The sequence below is a fragment of the Mesoplodon mirus genome (assembly GCF_964341445.2).
Source record: "Mesoplodon mirus genome assembly, chromosome: 4".
NCBI classification, from domain to species: domain Eukaryota; kingdom Metazoa; phylum Chordata; class Mammalia; order Artiodactyla; family Ziphiidae; genus Mesoplodon; species Mesoplodon mirus.
In genome coordinates, this window is record NC_138979.1 from 142,850,851 (window position 1) to 142,871,432 (window position 20,582).

At 38.3% G+C, this 20,582-nt stretch overlaps 1 protein-coding gene across 1 annotated transcript in view; it reads right to left on the reverse strand.

The window, feature by feature from the left end:
• Positions 1–346: 346 nt before the first annotated feature.
• The window catches only part of DLGAP5 (DLG associated protein 5), a 42,511-nt gene continuing 22,275 nt past the window's right edge, over positions 347–20,582 (reverse strand). The window contains exons 13-19 of the mRNA XM_082619235.1: positions 16,982–17,074; positions 13,451–13,670; positions 10,417–10,600; positions 8,321–8,381; positions 7,239–7,482; positions 6,353–6,402; positions 347–3,679 (exon numbers count right to left, since the gene is read on the reverse strand). Of these exons, the coding sequence (XP_082475361.1) occupies positions 3,539–3,679; positions 6,353–6,402; positions 7,239–7,482; positions 8,321–8,381; positions 10,417–10,600; positions 13,451–13,670; positions 16,982–17,074 (993 nt within the window). The 3' untranslated portion in view covers positions 347–3,538. The remainder of the gene's footprint in view (positions 3,680–6,352; positions 6,403–7,238; positions 7,483–8,320; positions 8,382–10,416; positions 10,601–13,450; positions 13,671–16,981; positions 17,075–20,582) is intronic.

The window sequence follows — 20,582 nt, forward strand, 5'->3', positions numbered from 1 at the left end:
GGTTAAGACTTCGCCTTCCAATGCAGGAAATGCGGGTTCATCCCTGGTCAGGGAGCTAAGATCCCACATGCCTCATAGCCAAAAAACATAAAACAGAAGCAATATTGTAACAAATTCAATAAAGACAAAAAACAAAAAGTAAATAGGAGTAAATACTACCCCCAAATTAACCTCTCCAACAGATGCTACAAAGAAATCGTTCTATTTTCTTACTTCAGGAAACATAATATATTCAGGAAATGAGAAAAGCAGAAAGAAAAAGTTTACATATAGGTGACCCATAGACAATTACTGTTAGCATTCTGGTATATTTCTCTGGACTCCTTTTAACTATTTCATCTCTCTGAACTATACTTCACTGCTTTCAAATCAGTAATTGATACCAATATCAGACAATCTTCCCGTGGGTTCTTTTGGTTTTATGAAATCTCCAGATTTGTAGAGGGAAAAAAAAGTAGGTTTTTAATTAGAAATGTAATCAGCTTGAAAAAGTTAATAGTTTCCATTGTTAATACTCTCAGCCATGCCTTTCTGCCCTTCCTCATTACCAGCAAGGCCAAAGATTAATATAATTTCAAAACCAGGATGTGCTCACATCACCTCATTTTATAGGAGACCAAATATTATTTGATCTATTATTGTTTCTACAATACCATCTTCTCAAGTATTTTGTTGCCACAGGTTGGGTCCCCCAGGAGGCACAGAGATTAGAATGCAAGAGGTTTATGAAGGAGTGACCTTTTTCTCAACAGGTGTGGAGACGAGAAGGCACACAATTAGGCAGAGTAAGAAGGTGAGCATCCATGCCTCAGCCTACATTGTAGGGGTTATGAGCTGGGATGATGTTTTAGAGCTGTCGAGAGGGGGATGCCTTCATATTTTCACTTCAGTCAGTGGATACAGGCCACCTAGGAAACAGTCTGATCTTGGGTGAAGTGGCTTTCTTCACCTGAGACAGTTCTCACACGGGATGATTCCCAAGGACTGTCTGCTAGCAGCAGTTATAGCAACTAAAGAAATGAGTCCTTCAGTCCTAAAGTGGGATGTGAGCAGCATATCACGGCTCATTTCAAAAAGTATGTTAATTCCTTATTCTAACATTCTGATCTTGACTGTTCTACGCCAGTGATTAAACAGAAGAACACAGTAAGCTATGGAGAAAAAAGGGAATTTGGTTTACACAAAATTACTTAAATCCTCTGAGCCTTCGTTCCTTTGTCTGTAAAACGAACTGTATAATACATTTTATAACACATCTTTTGTCTATAAAATGGGTTACTATGACCATTGAATAAATATTGTTTGCAAAGAGGTTATCATATAGTAGGTCCTCAATAAATGGAAATTCCATTTTTTAAAAATTTTTGGAAAGGCTCTTGTTCTACCCAGTTTTCTTTCATTTTGTCTTTAAAGATTTTCTTAATATCTCATAATTCTAGAATCCAGTAGCCCAAGGACACTCTCTCTAGTTGTAGGACACATTGATGGCTGCCTACCCAACTCATTCCCTGCTTCCTAACAGTCCTGGTTTTACCCAGGTATAATCCCAGATAAAATAGGGAAACCTGATTAGTTTAAGCAAACCCCAGCTGATCTGCAGATGGAGATGTGGCATTAGCTGGCCTAACGAGACTAAAGGGAAGGACACAGCTCTGATTACCACCAGCAACCATCATGTGACTCCAAAAGGACCCAGCTTTAGAGACACTGACACCAAGGATGCCAGAATGAACTATGAACAGATGTTGGACTTCGATGGCATCATTGAGCTGTTGATTGTAAAGTGCCTGAAATCACCTTGACAACTTGTGAAATAATAAATTTCCTTACTGTTAAGCCAATTCGAGTTCAATTCATTATCACTTAATAGCCAAAAGCTTTCTAAATGATTCAATAGTGCATCTTATTAGACCTACAAAAAAAATCATGTTTACTCACATTGTTTTATTCTCACCTACTTTATCCTTGAGGGCAAATATTACTTTATTGTTATGTTGCATCTTTTAAAAAAATTCATTTATTTGGTTGCGCCAGGTCTTAGTTGAGACAGGCAGGCTCCTTAGTTGTGGCTCCAGGGCTCCTGAGTTGCGGCTCGCCAGCTCCTTAGCTGTGGCACATGGGCTCCTTAGTTGTGGTATGCATGTGGGATCTAGTTCCCTGACCAGGGATCGAACCCAGACCCCCTGCATTGGGATCTCGGAGTCTTATCCACTGCACCACCAGGGAAGTCCAATTGTTGCATATTGCTTTATATAGATTCTAAGTCTTGGGTTACTTTGTACCCATCTCTTTTACATGTTCATGGCCCTGGGCCCTTAGAAAACGCTAACTTTTACATAAAATGTTTCTTTGTTCTGAATGTCTTGCTTGAATTATTCAAAAATGGGCTGTTAAAGCTGCTTTTATATTTTGTTAAGACTAGGCATTCTGAGACTATGCTTCTAAACCAGCACCTCACATAGCTGCTCACGTGGGCTTGATAATAAATACTGTCTTTTCCACAAGCCTAACATACCTTCCTCTGACAACAAAAGTAGATGTGCTTTCCTTTCTTGTTTGGAAACTCCTCATCTTAAAGGACTATCCATAAAGTTGCTGCTTGTTTGGTGAATACCTCGAACACTCACCTCATTTGCAAACAGAAAAAACTGGATCCAGGTCTGGTGACCAGCTTTAGCTACAATGAGTCATCTTGGTGCTCTGTTATTCTGATCACCCTGTCTTCTACAAATCCTGTAGTTAAGAGTTTTATAAAAGAGAAAATATTTCGAACGCATTAAGTGATTGATATAATTCTCTTTAAGGGAAGGCAGCATTTCCTTCAAAGGCTGTCAGTCACGTCAAGGGGAAAATGAAAAAAAAATACAAGAATTTAATGGGAACCGCTTATAATTTAACCATTTGAAACTGCAGCATGTAAACTGACTTCAGAATCCAGAAAGCTCATCTAAAGAAACTCAACACACCCTGGAAAATGCAATATGCAAAGCTGTTCAACATCAACAAATTTAAGAGTTCAAATTAAGAATAAAGTATAAAGGAATGCAAATATTTCTGTCAGAGTTTAACATTGTATTTTGATTAAATGAAAGAATGTTCATTAGCTCTGAGTAGGTATACTTAACATTTAAGCTTATACATTTTAAACAAGAGAGGCAAGGCACAGTACATTTTTATTCTGCATGGTTAATATACAAAATAGCCCCACTTCCCTTGAGAAACAGTATCCTATCTAAAACATACTTTGATGAACACTGAATATTGAAATAGTATACAGTTGTTCCTCAGAATCCTGGGGTGGGGGGTATTGGTTCCAGGACCCCCCTCCTCCCCTGACACACACACACGAATATCAAAATTCAAGGTTGCTCAAGTCCCCAACAGTAGGCCCTCAGTATACGGAGGGCTGCTGTATGACACTATATAAATGGATTGAATAGAAGTGAACACAAATACATATTCTTCAACTTTTCAATATCCTAAGAATATACCACAGCACTGATAACATGAAGAAAAATGTCTGGATTTATTTTTAAATTCAAAATTCTTCTGGTTGATCTCCACTGAGGGGCCTTAGAGGTGAAAACGTAATCAGGTTACCACCAGAGGGAATGTGTCTGGTATGTTCTTGATGTCTTCTTTCCACCTGAGTAAATGTGTTACTGCAGTTTAGGCCTGGCTAGAGAATAAATTTAGAGAAGTCACTAAAGTAACCATCAAGAGTTTCACCAATTAAGTTTTCAACATTGCAAATTAGTAATGGATTAATTAATAATATAAATGACATTTCTTATACACAATAAAAATTATTAATAACATGATTATGCTACTTTCCATGGATCTAATTTCAAACATATAGTTTTTTTTAACTGAAAAGCATATTAGGAACATACACCTTAAAAGGTGATTAGTAATATGTAAATGGACTTCAGCAACATATGCAGGATGAATAAAACTGAGGCCACTTATGCAGATTCCACAAATCCTAGTCCATATAATTGTACTTAATAGGTCTTTTACTAGTGTGATCCTGCTGGGATCCTTTTCTTTGTTCCCTCTCAAACCCTACTTCAAGTTCAAATGATGCATAGAGCTAGTAATAATGTGGGTCTAAAATAGACAGGTGGACCTATTAAAAAAAAAAATCCAAAAATATAAATTCTAAAATTTATGGAAGTGGAAAATAATTCACAGGGAGACTAAGTTTTAAGATACTAAGATTTATCAACAAGATAATATATGATAACTGTGAAGTAATTTTAATCATATTACTAATGTATCAAAAATAGAATATTATGATTCATTAACATCCAGATTTACTTATAATACCACATATTATCAGAACCAATCATTCAGAATTCAGCTCTGAGAACAAGATTAAATCAGGTTTATATAAATTGGCCTTATGCTGAAATCCTGTCCCTCTAGGTCTCAGCCTAGGATTAAAGAGTCCCAAGACTGGGACTTCCCTGGTGGCGCAGTGGTTAAGAATCCGCCTGCCAATGCAGGGGACACAGGTTCAAGCCCTGGTCTGGAAAGATTGCACATGCCACAGCAACTAAAGCCCATGAGCCACAACTACTGAGCCTGTGCTCTAGAGGCCATGAGCCACAACTACTGAGCCCGTGCGCCTAGAGCCCATGCTCTGCAACTTACAACGAAGAGTAGCTCCTGCTTGCCACAACTAGAGAAAGCCCGCACGTAGCAATGAAGACCCAATGCAGCCAAAATAAATTAATAAATAAATAAATTAATTAAAAAAAAAAAAAAGAAGACTTGGACTGGGACTTCCCTAGTGGTGACTTCCCTAGTGGCGCAGTGGTTAAGAATCTGCCTGTCAATGCAGGGCACACGGGTTCGAGCCCTGGTCCGGGAAGATCCCACACGCTGTGGAGCAACTAAGCCTGTGTGCCACAACTACTGAGGCTGCACGCCTAGAACCCATGGTCCACAACAAGAGAAGCCACCACAATGAGAAGCCCGCCCACTGTAACGAAGAATAGCCCCTGCTCACCACAACTAGAGAAAGCCCGTGTGCAGCAACGAAGACCCAATGTAGCCAAAAATAAAATAAATAAATTTATTTTTAAAATAAATAAATAAAGAAGGCCAAGACTAAGAACGAGCAGCGTGGTTGCAGTAACACACTCCATTCAGCCCCTGAGATGCAGCCAGCCCAGGAGGCTGAATACAAAGAAGGCATCTTCGGAAGAGGACGATAATAAAAGCCAACATATTCAGAGGCCCTTAAGGAATTAGTGGCTTAAGGAAGCCAAGCATTTGCCAGCCTTCATGAGGTTAACAAAAATTGTTTCTGTTTGATCCTACATTTGCCTTAATGAATTTTTTATATTCTGAGATCGAAGATTAGCAAACCAAAGCCACTCCCTGATTTATTTCAGCAATTGGTCCTGGAAAATTTCAAGGTAAGGTTATAAACCAGAGTTGCTGACCATGCCACATGTTAAAATCGCCTGACAAACGTCCTAATACAGATCATTGAAATAAAAATATCTGGCAGTTGGGCTGAAAGCCAATGCTGTAAACACTTAGTAGGCAAGAGAGCACTATTCCCTTCATGCCCTACTATTCAGTGCCAGCATCCATGAATGCGCATCAGACAGCTCTGCCTAAAGAGGAATTTATAGTTAATAAGGGAAATAGATTCCTGAAAGTACAGTATGTTTTAGGAATACAGTATCATTTATTCATATTATACTCTTAATAAGAGATTCAGTGTGTGCACTGTATGCATTGTTCACCTGTGCCTATACAGAAATTAACATGCGAGAGATGAGAGCTTTTACAGGAAGGCTTCACAGATGGGCAAATGTTTGAACTAGATTTAGAGGCAAGAGGTCACTAAAAGTAAAGGCTGGGGAGCTTCCAAATAAAATAGCAGGACATAAATATAGTAATCTAAAAGAACTAGAATGAAAATAAGCAATGACTGAAGGTAGGACAGACATTATCTCCCCAGCTGTAAGCTTCAAAAGGATAGAAACCTTGCATTATATTTTTCATACATCACTGAGAACTACCCAGCATAATCCAAGCTACATATTAGATATTCAAGTATTCAACCACTTTGTCACAACAAATTTGATACATAAAACATATAGAGAATTAAATCTTCAGAGTTTAATACTAAAGCACACTATATTTTAAAGTATTACTATAACTTAATACAATTTTTCCCCTTTTGAGAAAAAATGAATAAAAGTGGATTTCAGAGTAAATAAAACAATGACAAGATGTAAACTTTGCACATAAATTGAAAAGTGAGTAATATTCATTTTATAAAACAAATCTGGAATATAAAGAACTTTTCAAATCAAGTTGGAAAACTTACTGAATCAAGGAGATGGCATTCAGTAGTGAGACTTTTATTATCAAATGGTACTGAAAAACAAAAAGGAATAATTTTTAACTTTTAAAGTAATATTCTCACAGTTAAGTGTTGTTAGAAAGGAACAAAGCCTTGAAAGATATGAAAAATTCCATACATCATATGCTAAGAAAAATATGGATCATCTTATGCTACAATATTTTTTTAATGTAGTTAAATTTCTTTGTAAAATTCTCATCCTTAATTTCAGTATAAAAAAAGGCTTCTATAAATAAATCTCATGCTTGTAATTTAAAGGTACCCAAAAGATGCTAGAACATAGCTGGAGTGCCTTAAATGTCTGACCAAAGTTATAATGTTTATTTTGCCTTAGACCCCACCCAGAAGAGCACCATGCAGTAGCAGATGAAAATAGTAGGTGAAACCATCACACATTATATTATAACAAAAATACAAGAGCCATTTCCTACTGAACAATCACAACACAATAGGTAGGAAAAGGCATTAGGGCAGAAAAAGAGGGTGTTTTGAAGAAAGGTTTGAGGATGTTTGATGGAAAAGAAGAGAACTAAAAAAACTTCAGGGAATTTTTCTGAGTCTTCACAAACAACAAAGGATCCCACATAGTTAGGTCTAATGTAAAGTGCTGCTGACATCCAATATGGATTAGTATCTGTTGTTGATCTTTAATGGGTCTACCTCAAAAGGTTTGGGTGAATAGTAGGGTACCACAACACAAACTAATTCTCACAAGATATTTATTGCAAGTGTCCAATTTCTCAACCTTCATTCTTGGAAACTGTATCCCGAAGTGTTTATAATAATCTATACTTTAGTCCAAGTTCACTTATTTAACAAAGCCTCATTTAAATACATTAAAAGACTTTACCTGAGTGAGAAATTTTTGTTTCTTCTTCCTGTGAGATGTTATTTTGTGATGGTACATTTTTTTCAGGGCTAATCATCAAAACATCCTGTGCTGTAATTGAATTTAGTTCCATTCCATACACAACATCTGAAATTTCTTCCTTTTTGTTAGTATTAACATCATCTGCCACTTTGCCAGCAAGGAGAGCCCAATTCATTCTTTCACTTGGTAAACAATTTATTTCAAAGTTTATCTTATTTACATCCTGGAAATAAAAATGTTATTACATTTAATTACCCAAAACTGTAATACATAGAAAAAGTCTTATTGCTATTAAAAATAAGAAATAATAGAAGGATAACATTCTGAGCACAAGCTAAAGAACACTGTAAATCCTACCATCTTGCTTCTTGAACAATTAGACCAGATAACATTACAGCAATAGTATAAATGAAGGAAAGTTTCTCAGCAAGTACCAACAGTCCAGCTCAGAGATTGGCAAACATTCCATGTGATAGGCCAGGTAGTACAGTTGACCCTTGAACAACATGGGTTTGAACTGTGAGGGTCCACTTATATGCAGAATCTTTACAATGGTAAATACTACAGGATCTGTGGTTGGTTGAATCCACGGATGGGGACCCACAAATATGGAAGAACCAAGTATAAGGGGTGCACCAGCTGTAAGTTATACGTGGATTTTTGACTGTGCAGAGGGATGGCACCCCCCTCACGCTATTGTTCAAGAGCCAACTATAAATACTTTAGGCTTTGTGATCCAAAGAGTCTCTGCACAAACATGAACACTCTACCGTTGTATTTTGAAAGCAGTTTTGAAAGCAGCCAGATACAGTACATAAACAAATGACTGTGGCTGTGATACCATAAAACTTTATTTACAAAAATAATCTTAATGTGAGCTGAAAACCAAATTGGCACTATGATCTCAAACAAGCCAAAGGTCTTTGAAATAAGAACTGTCATTCTATATGACTGCTTTAGATTTCCAATGGAAATTCCGGAGGTTGTTTATGGAGTTACTATATATAATGATATAAATAGATAACATACTAGGCTATCTAATGCACTGGAATAGGACTTACATGGTTTACTTCAATTAAATCTTGTAATCCAGGACACTTAGCATCTTCTACTATGCTGTTCCTAAAAAAAGAAAAAGGCAGCATTGTACTCAGATAATTAAACATTTTGCTATGTTTTGACTTGTGTTTTGAGACTATCCTTTATGGGTCAAAGATGGAGCCTCATCCAAGATCAGGCCTGATCCAAATAGATTAGTTTTGGATGACAGCTACTGCAGGATGGCCTTACAAACCAAACACATTTTCCTCAGAAATCTCACAAGCTTGTGACCATGCTGGTCAGTGTGCTGGCAATCTTTTGAACCTCAGCCAAATCCAGAGCCACATACTAGAGAAAGTCAGGATAAAGCTTACTTCTGGGGGATTAAAGCATCAACTCAATTATTGTATGGCTGGAGTTGCCTACCTTTACTTGTTAGCTAGTTATAGCACAATATATTCTAATCCTGAAGTTCTTAACTTGAATTTTACTAGAAACATTTGTCTCAACCTCTTGGAGTCATTTAAAAATATGTATAGGGCTTCCCTGGTGGCACAGTGGTTGAGAGTCCGCCTGCCGATTCAGGGGACACGGGTTCGTGCCCCGGTCTGGGAGGATCTCACATGCCGCGGAGCGGCTGGGCCCATGAGCCATGGCCGCTGGGCCTGTTCGTCCGGAGCCTGTGCTCCGCAACGGGAGAGGCCACAACGGTGAGAGGCCCGCGTACCGTGAGAAAAAAAACCAAAAACACCCCGCACAAAAAATAAAAATAAAAATAAAAATATGTATATATACTCTATTTTTCTGGTTTTCAGCTTCACTTTGCCTTCATTGTGTGAAGTTGTTTATTTGTAAGATGCTCTTTCAGGACTATTATCGGAAATAAAGTAAAAAATATTTTTAAAGAGTACTTGTAATATCACTTAAATACAATTTTGGATCTTCTTAGTACAAGATAATGAACTACAGGGTATACAAAGTAAAGTAACTTGCATTTAAGAAATGACAATAAATTGGTATTTTATAATCCACAGATTTCTAAAACATCTAAAATAATTTAATCCCTACAAAGGCTAAATATTCTTTAGTTTATACTGAAAACTAGAAATTTTATAACTTGTTCCATGAAATATTTAAAAAGAAAAACTTTCACTTGTTTCCCCATTGAAATAGTCAATGCATAGGGTGTTCTTTATTTTTTGACAACCTTGTTTGGTTTGACAGCAGAATATTCAATGCTGTCGCATCTCCAGATTAATAATAAATCCAACAGTCCTATCTTGGCTCCAGACGACAATTTTATTTCCTACTTAAAGTATCTTTTTCCTATCATATCTCTGGTACATTTATGTTCCACGAACAAGGACTATATAGGTAATTTTGATGCATCTGTGCGGAGGCAGTACTATGTAGCATAAGGAACGTAGGTAACATCCACTCTCACCAACTGTAAAAGCTGAATTGGGGTAAGTGACTAACTTCTCAAGTTTCCTCATTTTTTAAAAATGGAGATCTAGTACCTCACATGGTTGTTCTGAGGACTAAATGAGATAATATATGATAGGAACCTTGAACAATGTCCAGCCCATAATAGTTGTTCAGTACATATTAGCTCCCCCTTCTCTCACTCTGCCATCTGTCAAGTCAGCAGCCTCAAGGTACTTTCGATCATGGCCGGTACAAAAGTGCCTTCCTCTCAACGACCCCGCAGGGAGGTATCGGCACTGTTCTGTGGATGAGGAAACTGAAGCTTAGTGAGTTAATTAAACGTGTCCTGAAGTTTCATAGCTAGTATGTTATAGAGATGGTTTTGAGCTCAGATCCGTCAAGCACCACAGTTTCAGGCCGTTTATCAACAAAGAACACGATATTACTTCTTTTCTTCTTGGTTCTGCAGCATGTACTTTGCCCATCTAGATATGACCATTTACCAATCTGAAATCTGAAGCCCTAATTTCCTCATTTATAAAATAGAAGTATTGCCTATACGTTACAGGGTCATTGTGAAATTTAATAAACAATACATATCTTGCATACTTAACCAGGTTAACAATCTGAAATGGTATTTAATGTCTGCATCTGTTAAACTCTTAATAACAACATATTAAAGAAATACCTGTTTCCAGGAATATTTGAAATCAAAGTCTTATCAACATGTTCAATTTTGGTACCCTGGGGATCAGGATTCTCTGGTGATGTAGTTTGTCTTAGAACGCCCATCTCAGCCCTGCTCTCAGACGCAGCTTTGCTGACAGACTTAGGTATTCTAAGTCGTTGAGAAAGACATTCAGAAGAAAGTCCTAGAAGATGAGAGAAATCATCTTAATACCAAAAAGCTCTTTCATTCATTTTTCATTATAACTAGGAAGACAGTGCAAATTCTTCCTATTCCCCTACCTTTCTCCTATAAAATAATGTTTGTTAAAGTCAATGCCTGGGACTTTCAGTTAAAGATAGTATTGAATACACTCACTAAACTGCTTCCTCTTGACATCCCACTACTATAAACAGTAACAGATAACCTTGAAAGGTTGAATGCTACAAGGACAAAGCATCCTTTTTTTTAAGGTCAGTGGCTTTTAAAATTTGAAATATAATTTTCAAGGACAAAGGAAACTAAACCAGAAACAACAAAACTCAGAAAAGTTTGGAAGCGTAATGTAGATAGATGAGTGGGATATTACTCAGTAGACTCAAGAAAATAAATCCTAAGCCACTAGTCAGGAAAGATGTGAATCAACCCAGTTTGTACCGCAGCACCTCTCAAAAGAATTGGTGGCCTCAAGAATCTCTGCAAGCAGAGGTAAAAACAGGAAGATTGGCTCAAAGTCAGTTTAAAGAAGAATTAGAGTCCAGATTCCTTTCCTCATTATGCACAGCTGGGAAACTGTCAACAACCCCCCTCCCACTACCAAGATAAAAAAAACTAGAGGCTTATCTCCCCAAAAAGGTGAAACAGGGCGTCTCTGGTTTAGGGGATAAGGTTGAGAGATGGGTACTATATGGAAAAGGGGGGATTAAATGAGTATTTTTTAAATTGTTGATACACTCAGTTTCCCTCCCGCCATGTGGCTCCTGAAAGACTGGAAGCCAGAATTATACCCTCCAGGCAACAGATCAGAAGGATCTTCTCTGGGGAATCTAACTAGCCCATGAGAAAAGACTTAAATTAAATACAGTGATGATGTGCAGGTTCCCAGCATAATGGTGCAGCTAAACCACCCCACAGTAAAGACCTTATTACCCACACGCTGCCGTGCAGAGTCCTGCTCTTAACCATGAGCAGGCAGTGAATGATCATCAGACACCCGATGGAAGCCTCTAATACGAGAGACAGAAACCAAAACCAAACAGATGAGAGTATCTTGGAACAAACTATCCAGGGGAAGAATACATAAAAGCTATCGTTGGGCTTCCCTGGTGGCGCAGTGGTTGAGAGTCCGCCTGTCGATGCACGGGACACGAGTTCGTGCCCCGGTCCGGGAAGATCCCACATGCCGCTCGGCTGGGCCCGTGAGCCATGGCCACTGAGCCTGCGCGTCCGGAGCCTGTGCTCCGCAACGGGAGAGGCCACAACAGTGAGAGGCCCGCGTACCGCAAAAAAAAAAAAAAAAAGAAAAGAAAAAGGCTATCGTTAACGTCTGTAGAAAAATAAGACAGTGCACTTATGAAATAAGTACAGAATGTTATAAAATGGAACATTCAAAGACTAAGAGTTCTTGGGAATTAAAAACATGATAGCCAACAGGAAAGTTGAAGAAATTCAGGAAGTAGAAGAAAATGACAAGTACAGGAAAGAATGATAAAAACAGTCTATTTCCCAGGAGAAAGATAAGAGTTTCTGAAAGAAAGATCAGAGAAAACCAAGGAAAGTACATCAAAGGAATAATTCAAGAAAAAAATCTACACCTTGTTTAGAGAGGGCTGTAAACAATACCCCAAGACTCCTTTAAGCACTGGAAGTGGTTGCCTTTAGGAAGTGACAAATGGGAGGAGTGGGGCTTCTTGGGGGACTTCTGTTTTGTAACAAACCTCATATAAACTATGAGTTCTACAATTAAAACTCTATTGAGTTCTATAATTAAAACTCAATTTCAGAAAGATCAATTTTGGTCAAAAACCTTGATCTCTCTAGTCATAAGTGCCCAGATGGCTCCCTGAAAGAATAGACAGCAGTGGGCCCATAGCCATGGAAACCACTAGGATCCTTGGGAAGTAAGTAACAAGGACCCATGCCATTAGCAGTGAGGCAATTCCTGGAGTCCAGGGAGTGCAGCTGCTTGGAGTAAAGGAAACACGCCAAAACCATACACTAGGTGTGATACCTAAATTGACAGGGAGGTAATAATATACTCGAGGTGATAAATTTACGTTTTAATGTAAATATTAAATAGCAACTCAAGTTTATTGTCAGAAATCTTCCAAGTGGACACAGTTAAATAATAGGAAAAAAAATCCCTTCTGCTGATTAGTAGTTAAAGAGGACTTAGCCCCTTTCTCCTTGAAAATAAACATCTAGCACTTAAAGCATTAATAGAAGTGTCTACCAAGATTGAAGGAACAGATTACTTCAACTATGACCTCTCATTATATGGCTTATATATAATTTCAATCTAGGTAAATAAATTCAATCTCATAAAGATAGCCTATGAAAAATAGCTATTGAAAAATACAACCAGAGTTAGAAAATCATAAGAAAGAATGGTTTCCTGAAGTAGTAAAAGCTGGTTACACTGCAATATTTTAAAATTAGGAAAATGGGGGACTTCCCTGGTGGTTCAGCGGCTAAGACTCCGCACTCCCAATGCAGGGGGTCCAGGTTCGATCCCTGATCAGGGAACTAGATCCCACATGCCACAACTAAGAGTTCGCATGCCGCAGCTAAGACCCGGTGAAGCCAAATAAATAAATTTTAAAAAAAATTCTTTAATAAAATAAAATAAGGAAATTGGTACATTCTGTATTTCAAAAAGATAGGAGGAAAAATTTTACTCCAAATGAAAATAAAACCAAACCCACCTTCCATAAGCTATTTCTCAGAAATCACAGAAAACACATAAATCTTCATGTGAAAACTATTTTTCACCTCTTACACAAGCTCCCATCCAACCCAAATATTTCCCTTTGGTAGTATCAGCAGAAAAACTAACCTGAGAATGATTTAACGGGACTTTCAATTCTGAAAAATCCAGCATCAAACACTATTTTATCCACTTCCTTTGGCATTGCAGAGGCTGCTGCCTCAGCATGTTCTTCCTGCTTAATTCTCTCTCTCACTGCACTTTTTATGGCAGCTAGGCGATTTCTAGCTGCAATTCTTCCACGATCATCCTGTTTGGGTTTACTCGCTATACCTGAGACAACTTTTTTCTGTGAAGAGAAATTATGACTTATTAAAGGGATTCATTATCATCTTATAAGAAAAACAAGTAAGGCATACATGAAATACTCAACACATTCATCATATACTTACCAAGCTCCTAATACGTGCTAAAATGCTGGGGGGGGGGGTTGGACCGCCCTGGTGGCGCAGTGGTTAAGAATCCGCTTGCCAATACAGGGGACACAGGTTCAATCCCTGGTCCGGGAAGATCCCTCATGCCGCGGAGCAACTAAGCTCGTGCACCACAGCTACTGAGTCTGTGCTCCGAAGCCCACGGGCTACAACTACTGAGTCCGAGTGCTGCAACTACTGAAGCCCGTGTGCCTAGAGCCCGTGCTCCACAATAAGAAAAGCCACTGCAATGAGAAGCCTGCGCACCGCAACGAAGAGGGGCCCCGCTTGCTGCAACTAGAGAAAGCCCACGTGCAGCAAGGAAGACCCAAAGCAGGCAAACATTTAAAAATAATACATTTTTAATAAATAAATAAATAAAATGCTGGGGGTCAAAAGGTAAAGGACAAAGTTCCTGCCCTCAAGGAGTCCTCAGCTTCACAGTGGAAGGGCTAGATAAGGACACTGAGAAGAATAAATGTCATGTTAGAAATAAATTCAGAGGGCTGAAATTCAGAGGCATCAAGAAAGGCTTATAGGAAGTAGCACCTGAGCTGAAATCACAGCTAGGTGGGCTACAAGATGGGATGAGGAAAGGGCTAGGTAGAGAGAATAGCATGTTTGCAAAACCAGAAATGAAAGGAAGCACAGAGGAGTTGGCAAGAGGTAAGTAACAGCTAATTATAATCCCTCACATGTAACTATTTTGAGGAGCTACATTTACACAGAGGACAAAGTAACAGAGGTTACTGATGATTTTTAATCAGGAGGTTAACATTATCAAATTTGCATTCTGGAAAAGTCACTCTGTGTCCAGCCTGGAGAATGGATTGGAGGGTTACAAGCCAGTTAGGAAGGAGATTACTTCAGTGATACTGGAAAAAGATGCTAGTAGTTAGATCACGGAGGGAAAAAATGGAAAAAAGTAAACAGATTCAGGAGATATTTACGAGGAAGAATTGAGAGGACTTAGCAATCTTTTAGATAGGTGCGGGTGAAGGTGGTGAAATACAGAAAGGAAAGGACCACAGAAGATAGCCAGGTTTCTAGCTTGGACGCCTGGAGGGATGATAATACCATTCTCTGAGACAGGGAAACATCGATGTGTGTGGAGATGATTTCAGTTTGGGATATACAGATTTTAAAGTATTACTGTGTCAGCAGTAAGAGTGGTTTGAAATACAGATTCGGGAATCATCGCCGAGTGGGTAAGATTGCGCATGAAGAATATGGAAGGAGAGAAGAGAGTCGAGGTAGGAACTGGAGTATCACAAACACTTAAGGGATGAATGGAAGGAAACTTGCAAACATGACTGAAGAAAAGGGACAGAGGTAGGAGGAAAATCAATATAATATAATTTCAAGAAAGAGGGAGTAGACTGTATTTAATACTGCAGAGGGACAAGATTTTATAATTAAGTACCTAATAACTGCAGCAATTAGTGGATCAATAACCTTGGTTATAACTGTTCTGGAAGCATAGAGGGGGTGAAGCTGAATTGCAGTGAGTTGGAAAGGTAAGTGGGAACCAAAATAGTAAAGACAGAGTATAGACAACTTTTTCAGGAAGCTTGTCTGTGACTGGGGAGAAATAAATGGGAATGGGGAAGGGGAGGTACAGATAACTGGAAGAGATGTGGACCTCACAGGTTTAGTTGTTGTTGTTTTGCTTTTTCCTAATGTAAACAGAGATAAGACCCTTAAACAAATCTAAAAACTGATGGAAAAAAGAGGGAAAGACGAAAACAGGATAAGTGATGGAATGAGAGGCGATGAATAGGAGGTCGAAGGGAATGGTAACAAAGTACAGGTAAAAGATAAATTTTATTTTATTTGTTCGATATCTTAACAGCAGCCTATAAATAAAGTAGGAGGAGAGAGACACCTGGTGATAAGGGGCAGAATTACAAGGCTCTGATATACTGCTGTACTGATACAGCCATTATCTGCATCACTGACGATATTAATGTTTCCAGGACTAAGTACTCAATAAGAAATATCCACAGTAGCTTCAAAATGTTCAAGCATCCTTCACTGTTTAGTAGATTTAAAACTCATTCAATCAATTCTGTCAATGTCCTTTGAGTCTTTGTCATAACAATTAGTAAAATAATTTTATTAAAACATTTCTTTAATACTCTAACAGCTTAAACTCCTAAGGATTCAAAACAGTTTTTCTACAGATTACATAGCATGAGAAAGTACCAATCTAGAAACCTGATTTTATAACCACAGACATTTTTCTAAAATCTAAAAGGAAAACTGGCAATGCTCTACTGTGGTTTGAGAAGCATTCACCTGAATCAAAAACGCTGAGTTTAAAACATTACTAGAAAAAATTCTACAAATAGATAAGAATGGAAGCTATCATGATAAAGTAGAGTAATAGGAAATTTTACAAGACAAAGTATAGGGAAGAAGACAGACATTCTAAAGAGCCATTGTTCCTCTTTCTTTTCTATTTAAAAAATTGTTTCAGGACTTCTGTGGCGGTCCAGTGGTTAGGACTCCGCGTTTACATTGCAGGGCGCCCAGGATCGATCCCTGGTCGGGGAGCTAAGATCCCGCAAGCCACTCAGCATGGCCAAAAAAACCCCCCAAAATCTTTCATTTTGAAATATATCACACAAAAGCACAGCCTACTGGATAAGAATAGGAATTCTGGAATGAGAAAGTCTGGCCTGAAACCCAGCTCCATCTTGGGCAAGTAACTTAATATTTCTGGGCCTCATATTCCTCAACTGTAAAATGGGGATAACAGTACCCACCTCAGTAGGATTGTTGAGGATTAAATGAGTTAAAACATGTAAAGTATTTGGAACAACATTTGGCACATACTAAGCATTACATAAATTATCTACTTCTACCATTATTATTACAAAAAAAGTATAAACACAATTTAAAGAATAAAACAAACACACACACACGCACTACGTAGCAACTCAGAAGCTCTCAATCACAACCCCAATTCAATCATAGCCCCTATCCTTCCTCCCTCCGGAAATAACCATCCTGAATTTTGCATTGCTCATTTCCTTTCTTTCTTCAAAGACAATCAGCACATTGTAAGCAATATATGAAACTTATTTTAAAAAATGATAAAAAATCTGAAGCTAAATGTTTATAAAGCTTGAAAATAAAAATTCTTTAGAGTAGAAGAGTCTATATTAGAAACCCACAAACTTACCCGAAAAACTTTTTTGCTTGTATTATTATTGTTTTGCCACCCAGATTCCTCAAGTTTGGTCAGATTGTTGAATTTTTGATTTACGTCTTCTATCTATTAATAAATAAAGCACAAGTTTATCAGATTAATGCTAACCACATTAAAATTACAAACTAATAAACTGAAGCTTCAAAAAAATTGAGAATGGCAACATAAAATTAGACTAAATCACCCTGAATTTAGTATTCAAATGAAAAACTCATAGTAAAATTGTTCATTGTTATTTTTGGTCTTACAAACCTTCAAAATCTACATAAAGAATGTCATATATGGGGGCTTCCCTGGTGGCGCAGTGGTTGAGAGTCCACCTGCTGATGCAGGGGACACGGGTTCGTGCCCCGGCCCAGGAAGATCCCACATGCTGCTAGGCCCGTGGCCCATGGCCGCTGAGCCTGTGCGTCCGGAACCTGTGCTCCGCATCAGGAGAGGCCACAGCGGGAAGAGGCCCGCGTACCGCAAAAAAAAAAGAATGCCATATATGAATAACTCTCCTAAATTATTTTTGATCACTAAAATTGTAGGAGAGATATCCTAAATTTTTTTGTTTCCTAAATTGCAAAATATGAATACAATCTCTCTCTTTTTTTACAGGACATCTTGGTTGCTTCCAAGTTTTGGCAATTATAAATAAAGATGCTATAAACATCTGTGTACACATATTTGTGTAGACATATGTTTTCAGTCATTTGGGAAAATACCAAGGACTGTGATTGCTGGATTGTATGATAAGAGCATGTTTAGTTTTGTAAAAAACTGTCAAACTGTCTTCCAAAGTGGCTGTACCATTTTGCAATGTACCACCAGCAATGAATCAGAGTTCCTGCTGCTCTCCATATTCACCAGCATTTGGTGTTGTCAGTGGTTTGGATTTTTGCCATTCTAATAGGTATCCAGTGGTAGCTTATTGTAGTTTTAATTGGCAATTCCCTTATCTTGTCATATGCTTACTTGCCATCTGTATATCTTCTTTGGTGAAGGGTCTGATCAGGTCTTTTCTCCATCTAAAAATTAGGTTGTTTGAAGGGTTTTTGGATATTTTGATACAGATGTTTGTATCAAATATCAGATACATCTTTTTTTTTTTTTTTTTTGTGGTATGCGGGCCTCTCACTGCTGTGGCCTCTCCTGTTGCGGAGCACAGGCTCCGGACGCGCAGGCTCCGCGGCATGTGGGATCTTCCCGGACCAGGGCACGAACCCGTGTCCCCTGCATCAGCAGGCAGACTCTCAACCACTGCGCCACCAGGGAAGCTCCAGATACATCTTTTGCAAACATTCATTTCCCAGTCTGTGGCATGCCTTCTCATTCTCTTCACACAATCTCATTTTAAAAGATTCAAATAATATCCCCATCCTTCTGGTATTTCCAATCTCCTCCAACGAGGTAACCACTGTCAACAGTTTGGTAAACTTGCTTCAAGTCCCCTTACTATGCATTTATATTCATATGTACTCTCAATCTCTCTCTCAAAAAAAAACAACTTTAAATGTCAAAATGACTCAGGATTACATTTATGATCACTGATTTTCAAAAAGTTGCCACTGTAATTCAATGAGGAAAAGACAATCTTTTCAAGAAACAGTACTGGGAAAATTGGATATCCTCAAGAAAAAAGATGAATTTAGACTCTTATCTACACCATACAGAAAAACAAACTCCAAATGGATCACAGACCTAACTGTAAGAGCTGAAACTATAACACTTTTAGAAGAAAACATGAGAAAATCTTTGTGACCTGTGGTTAGGCAAAAAGAGTTCTTAGACATGTACACAACATAAAAGAAAAAAAGTTGATAAATTGAACTTCATCAAAATCAAGAACATTTGGGACTTCCCTGGCGGTCCAGTGGTTAAGACTCTGCACTCCCAATGCAAGGGGCACAGGTTCAGTCCCTAGTCAGGGAACCAAGATCCTGCATGCCGCGCAGTGTGGCCAAAAAATACAAAAATCAGAAACATTTATACTGCAAAAGACATCATTAAGAAATTATAACAGAAGCCACAAATCGGAAGAAAATATTTGCAAATAATATTTCGGATAAAGGACTTGTATCCAGGATATATGAAAAACACCACTCAATAATAAAGGCAAACCAATTTAAAAATGGGCAAAAGATTTTACTAGACATTTTGCCAAAAAAGACATATGAACGGCTAATAAGCACATGAAAAGATGCTTAACATCATTATCAAAACTATAGAGACACTTCTCACCCACTAGGATGGCTATATTAAAAAAGACAGACAATATCAAGTATGGATGTGGTGAAACAGGAGCACACATTGTTGGTGGAGACGTAAAATGGTGTAATCACTTTGGAAAACAGTTTGGCAGTTTCTTAAAAAGTTAAACATAATTACTACACAATCCAGCAAAATCTAGGTATCTACCCGAGAGAAATGACAATATATATCCACACTAATATTTGTATATGAATATTCATAGAAGACTATTCATAATCACCAAAGAGTAGAAACAATATAAATGTTCATCAACTGATAAATATAGATACAAACTACAACATGGATGAACCTCAGAAACATCATGCTAAGTGAAAGAAGTCACATACAAAAGACCACATATTGTATTATTCTGCGTAATGTGAAATGCCCAGAAAAGGCAAATCTACAAAGACAGCAAGAAGATTAGTGATGCCTGGGGCTAGGAGTGAGAATGGGGATTGACTTGCAAATAGGCAGGAAGGATCCTTTTGTGGTGCTAAAAATGTTCTAAATTTGGATTATGGTCACAGTGTGCAAGTCTGTAAATTTACTGACAATCATTGAATTGTACACTTAAAACAGGCAAAATTTTTTAACATCTTTATTGGAGTATAATTGCTTTACAATGTTGTGTTAGTTTCTGCTGTATAACAAAGTGAATCAGCTATATGTATACGTATATCCCCATATCCCCACCCTCTTGCATCTCCCTCCCACCCTCCCTATCCCACCCCTCTAGGTAGACACAAAGCACCGAGCTGATCTCCCTGTGTTATGCAGCAGCTTCCCACTAGCTGTCTATTTTACATTTGGTAGTGTATATATGTCCTTGCCATTCTCTCACTTCGTCCCAGCCTACCCTCCCCCTCCCCGTGTCCTCAAATCCATTCTCTATGTCTGTGTCTTTATTCCTGTCCTGCCCCTAGGTTCTTCAGAACCATTTTCTTTTTTTTAAGATTCCATATATATGTGTTAGCATACGGTATTTAAAACAGGCAAATTTTATGACACAGATTATACTTCAATACAACTCTTAAAAAAAAAAAAAAAAATGGGCCTCCCTGGTGGCGCAGTGGTTGAGAGTCCGCCTGCCGATGCAGGGGATACGGGTTCGTGCCCCGGTCTGGGAGGATCCCATATGCCGCGGAGCGGCTGGGCCCGTGAGCCATGGCCGCTGAGCCTGTGCGTCCGGAGCCTGTGCTCCGCAGGGGGAGAGGCCACAACAGTGAGAGGCCCGCGTACAGCAAAAAAAAAAAAAAAAAAAAAGGCCCCAGCAGCCAGTTTGAAGAGGCTGTCACTGGCCAAAGCTGAGAAATGAGCATCAATAAAGATAATAACT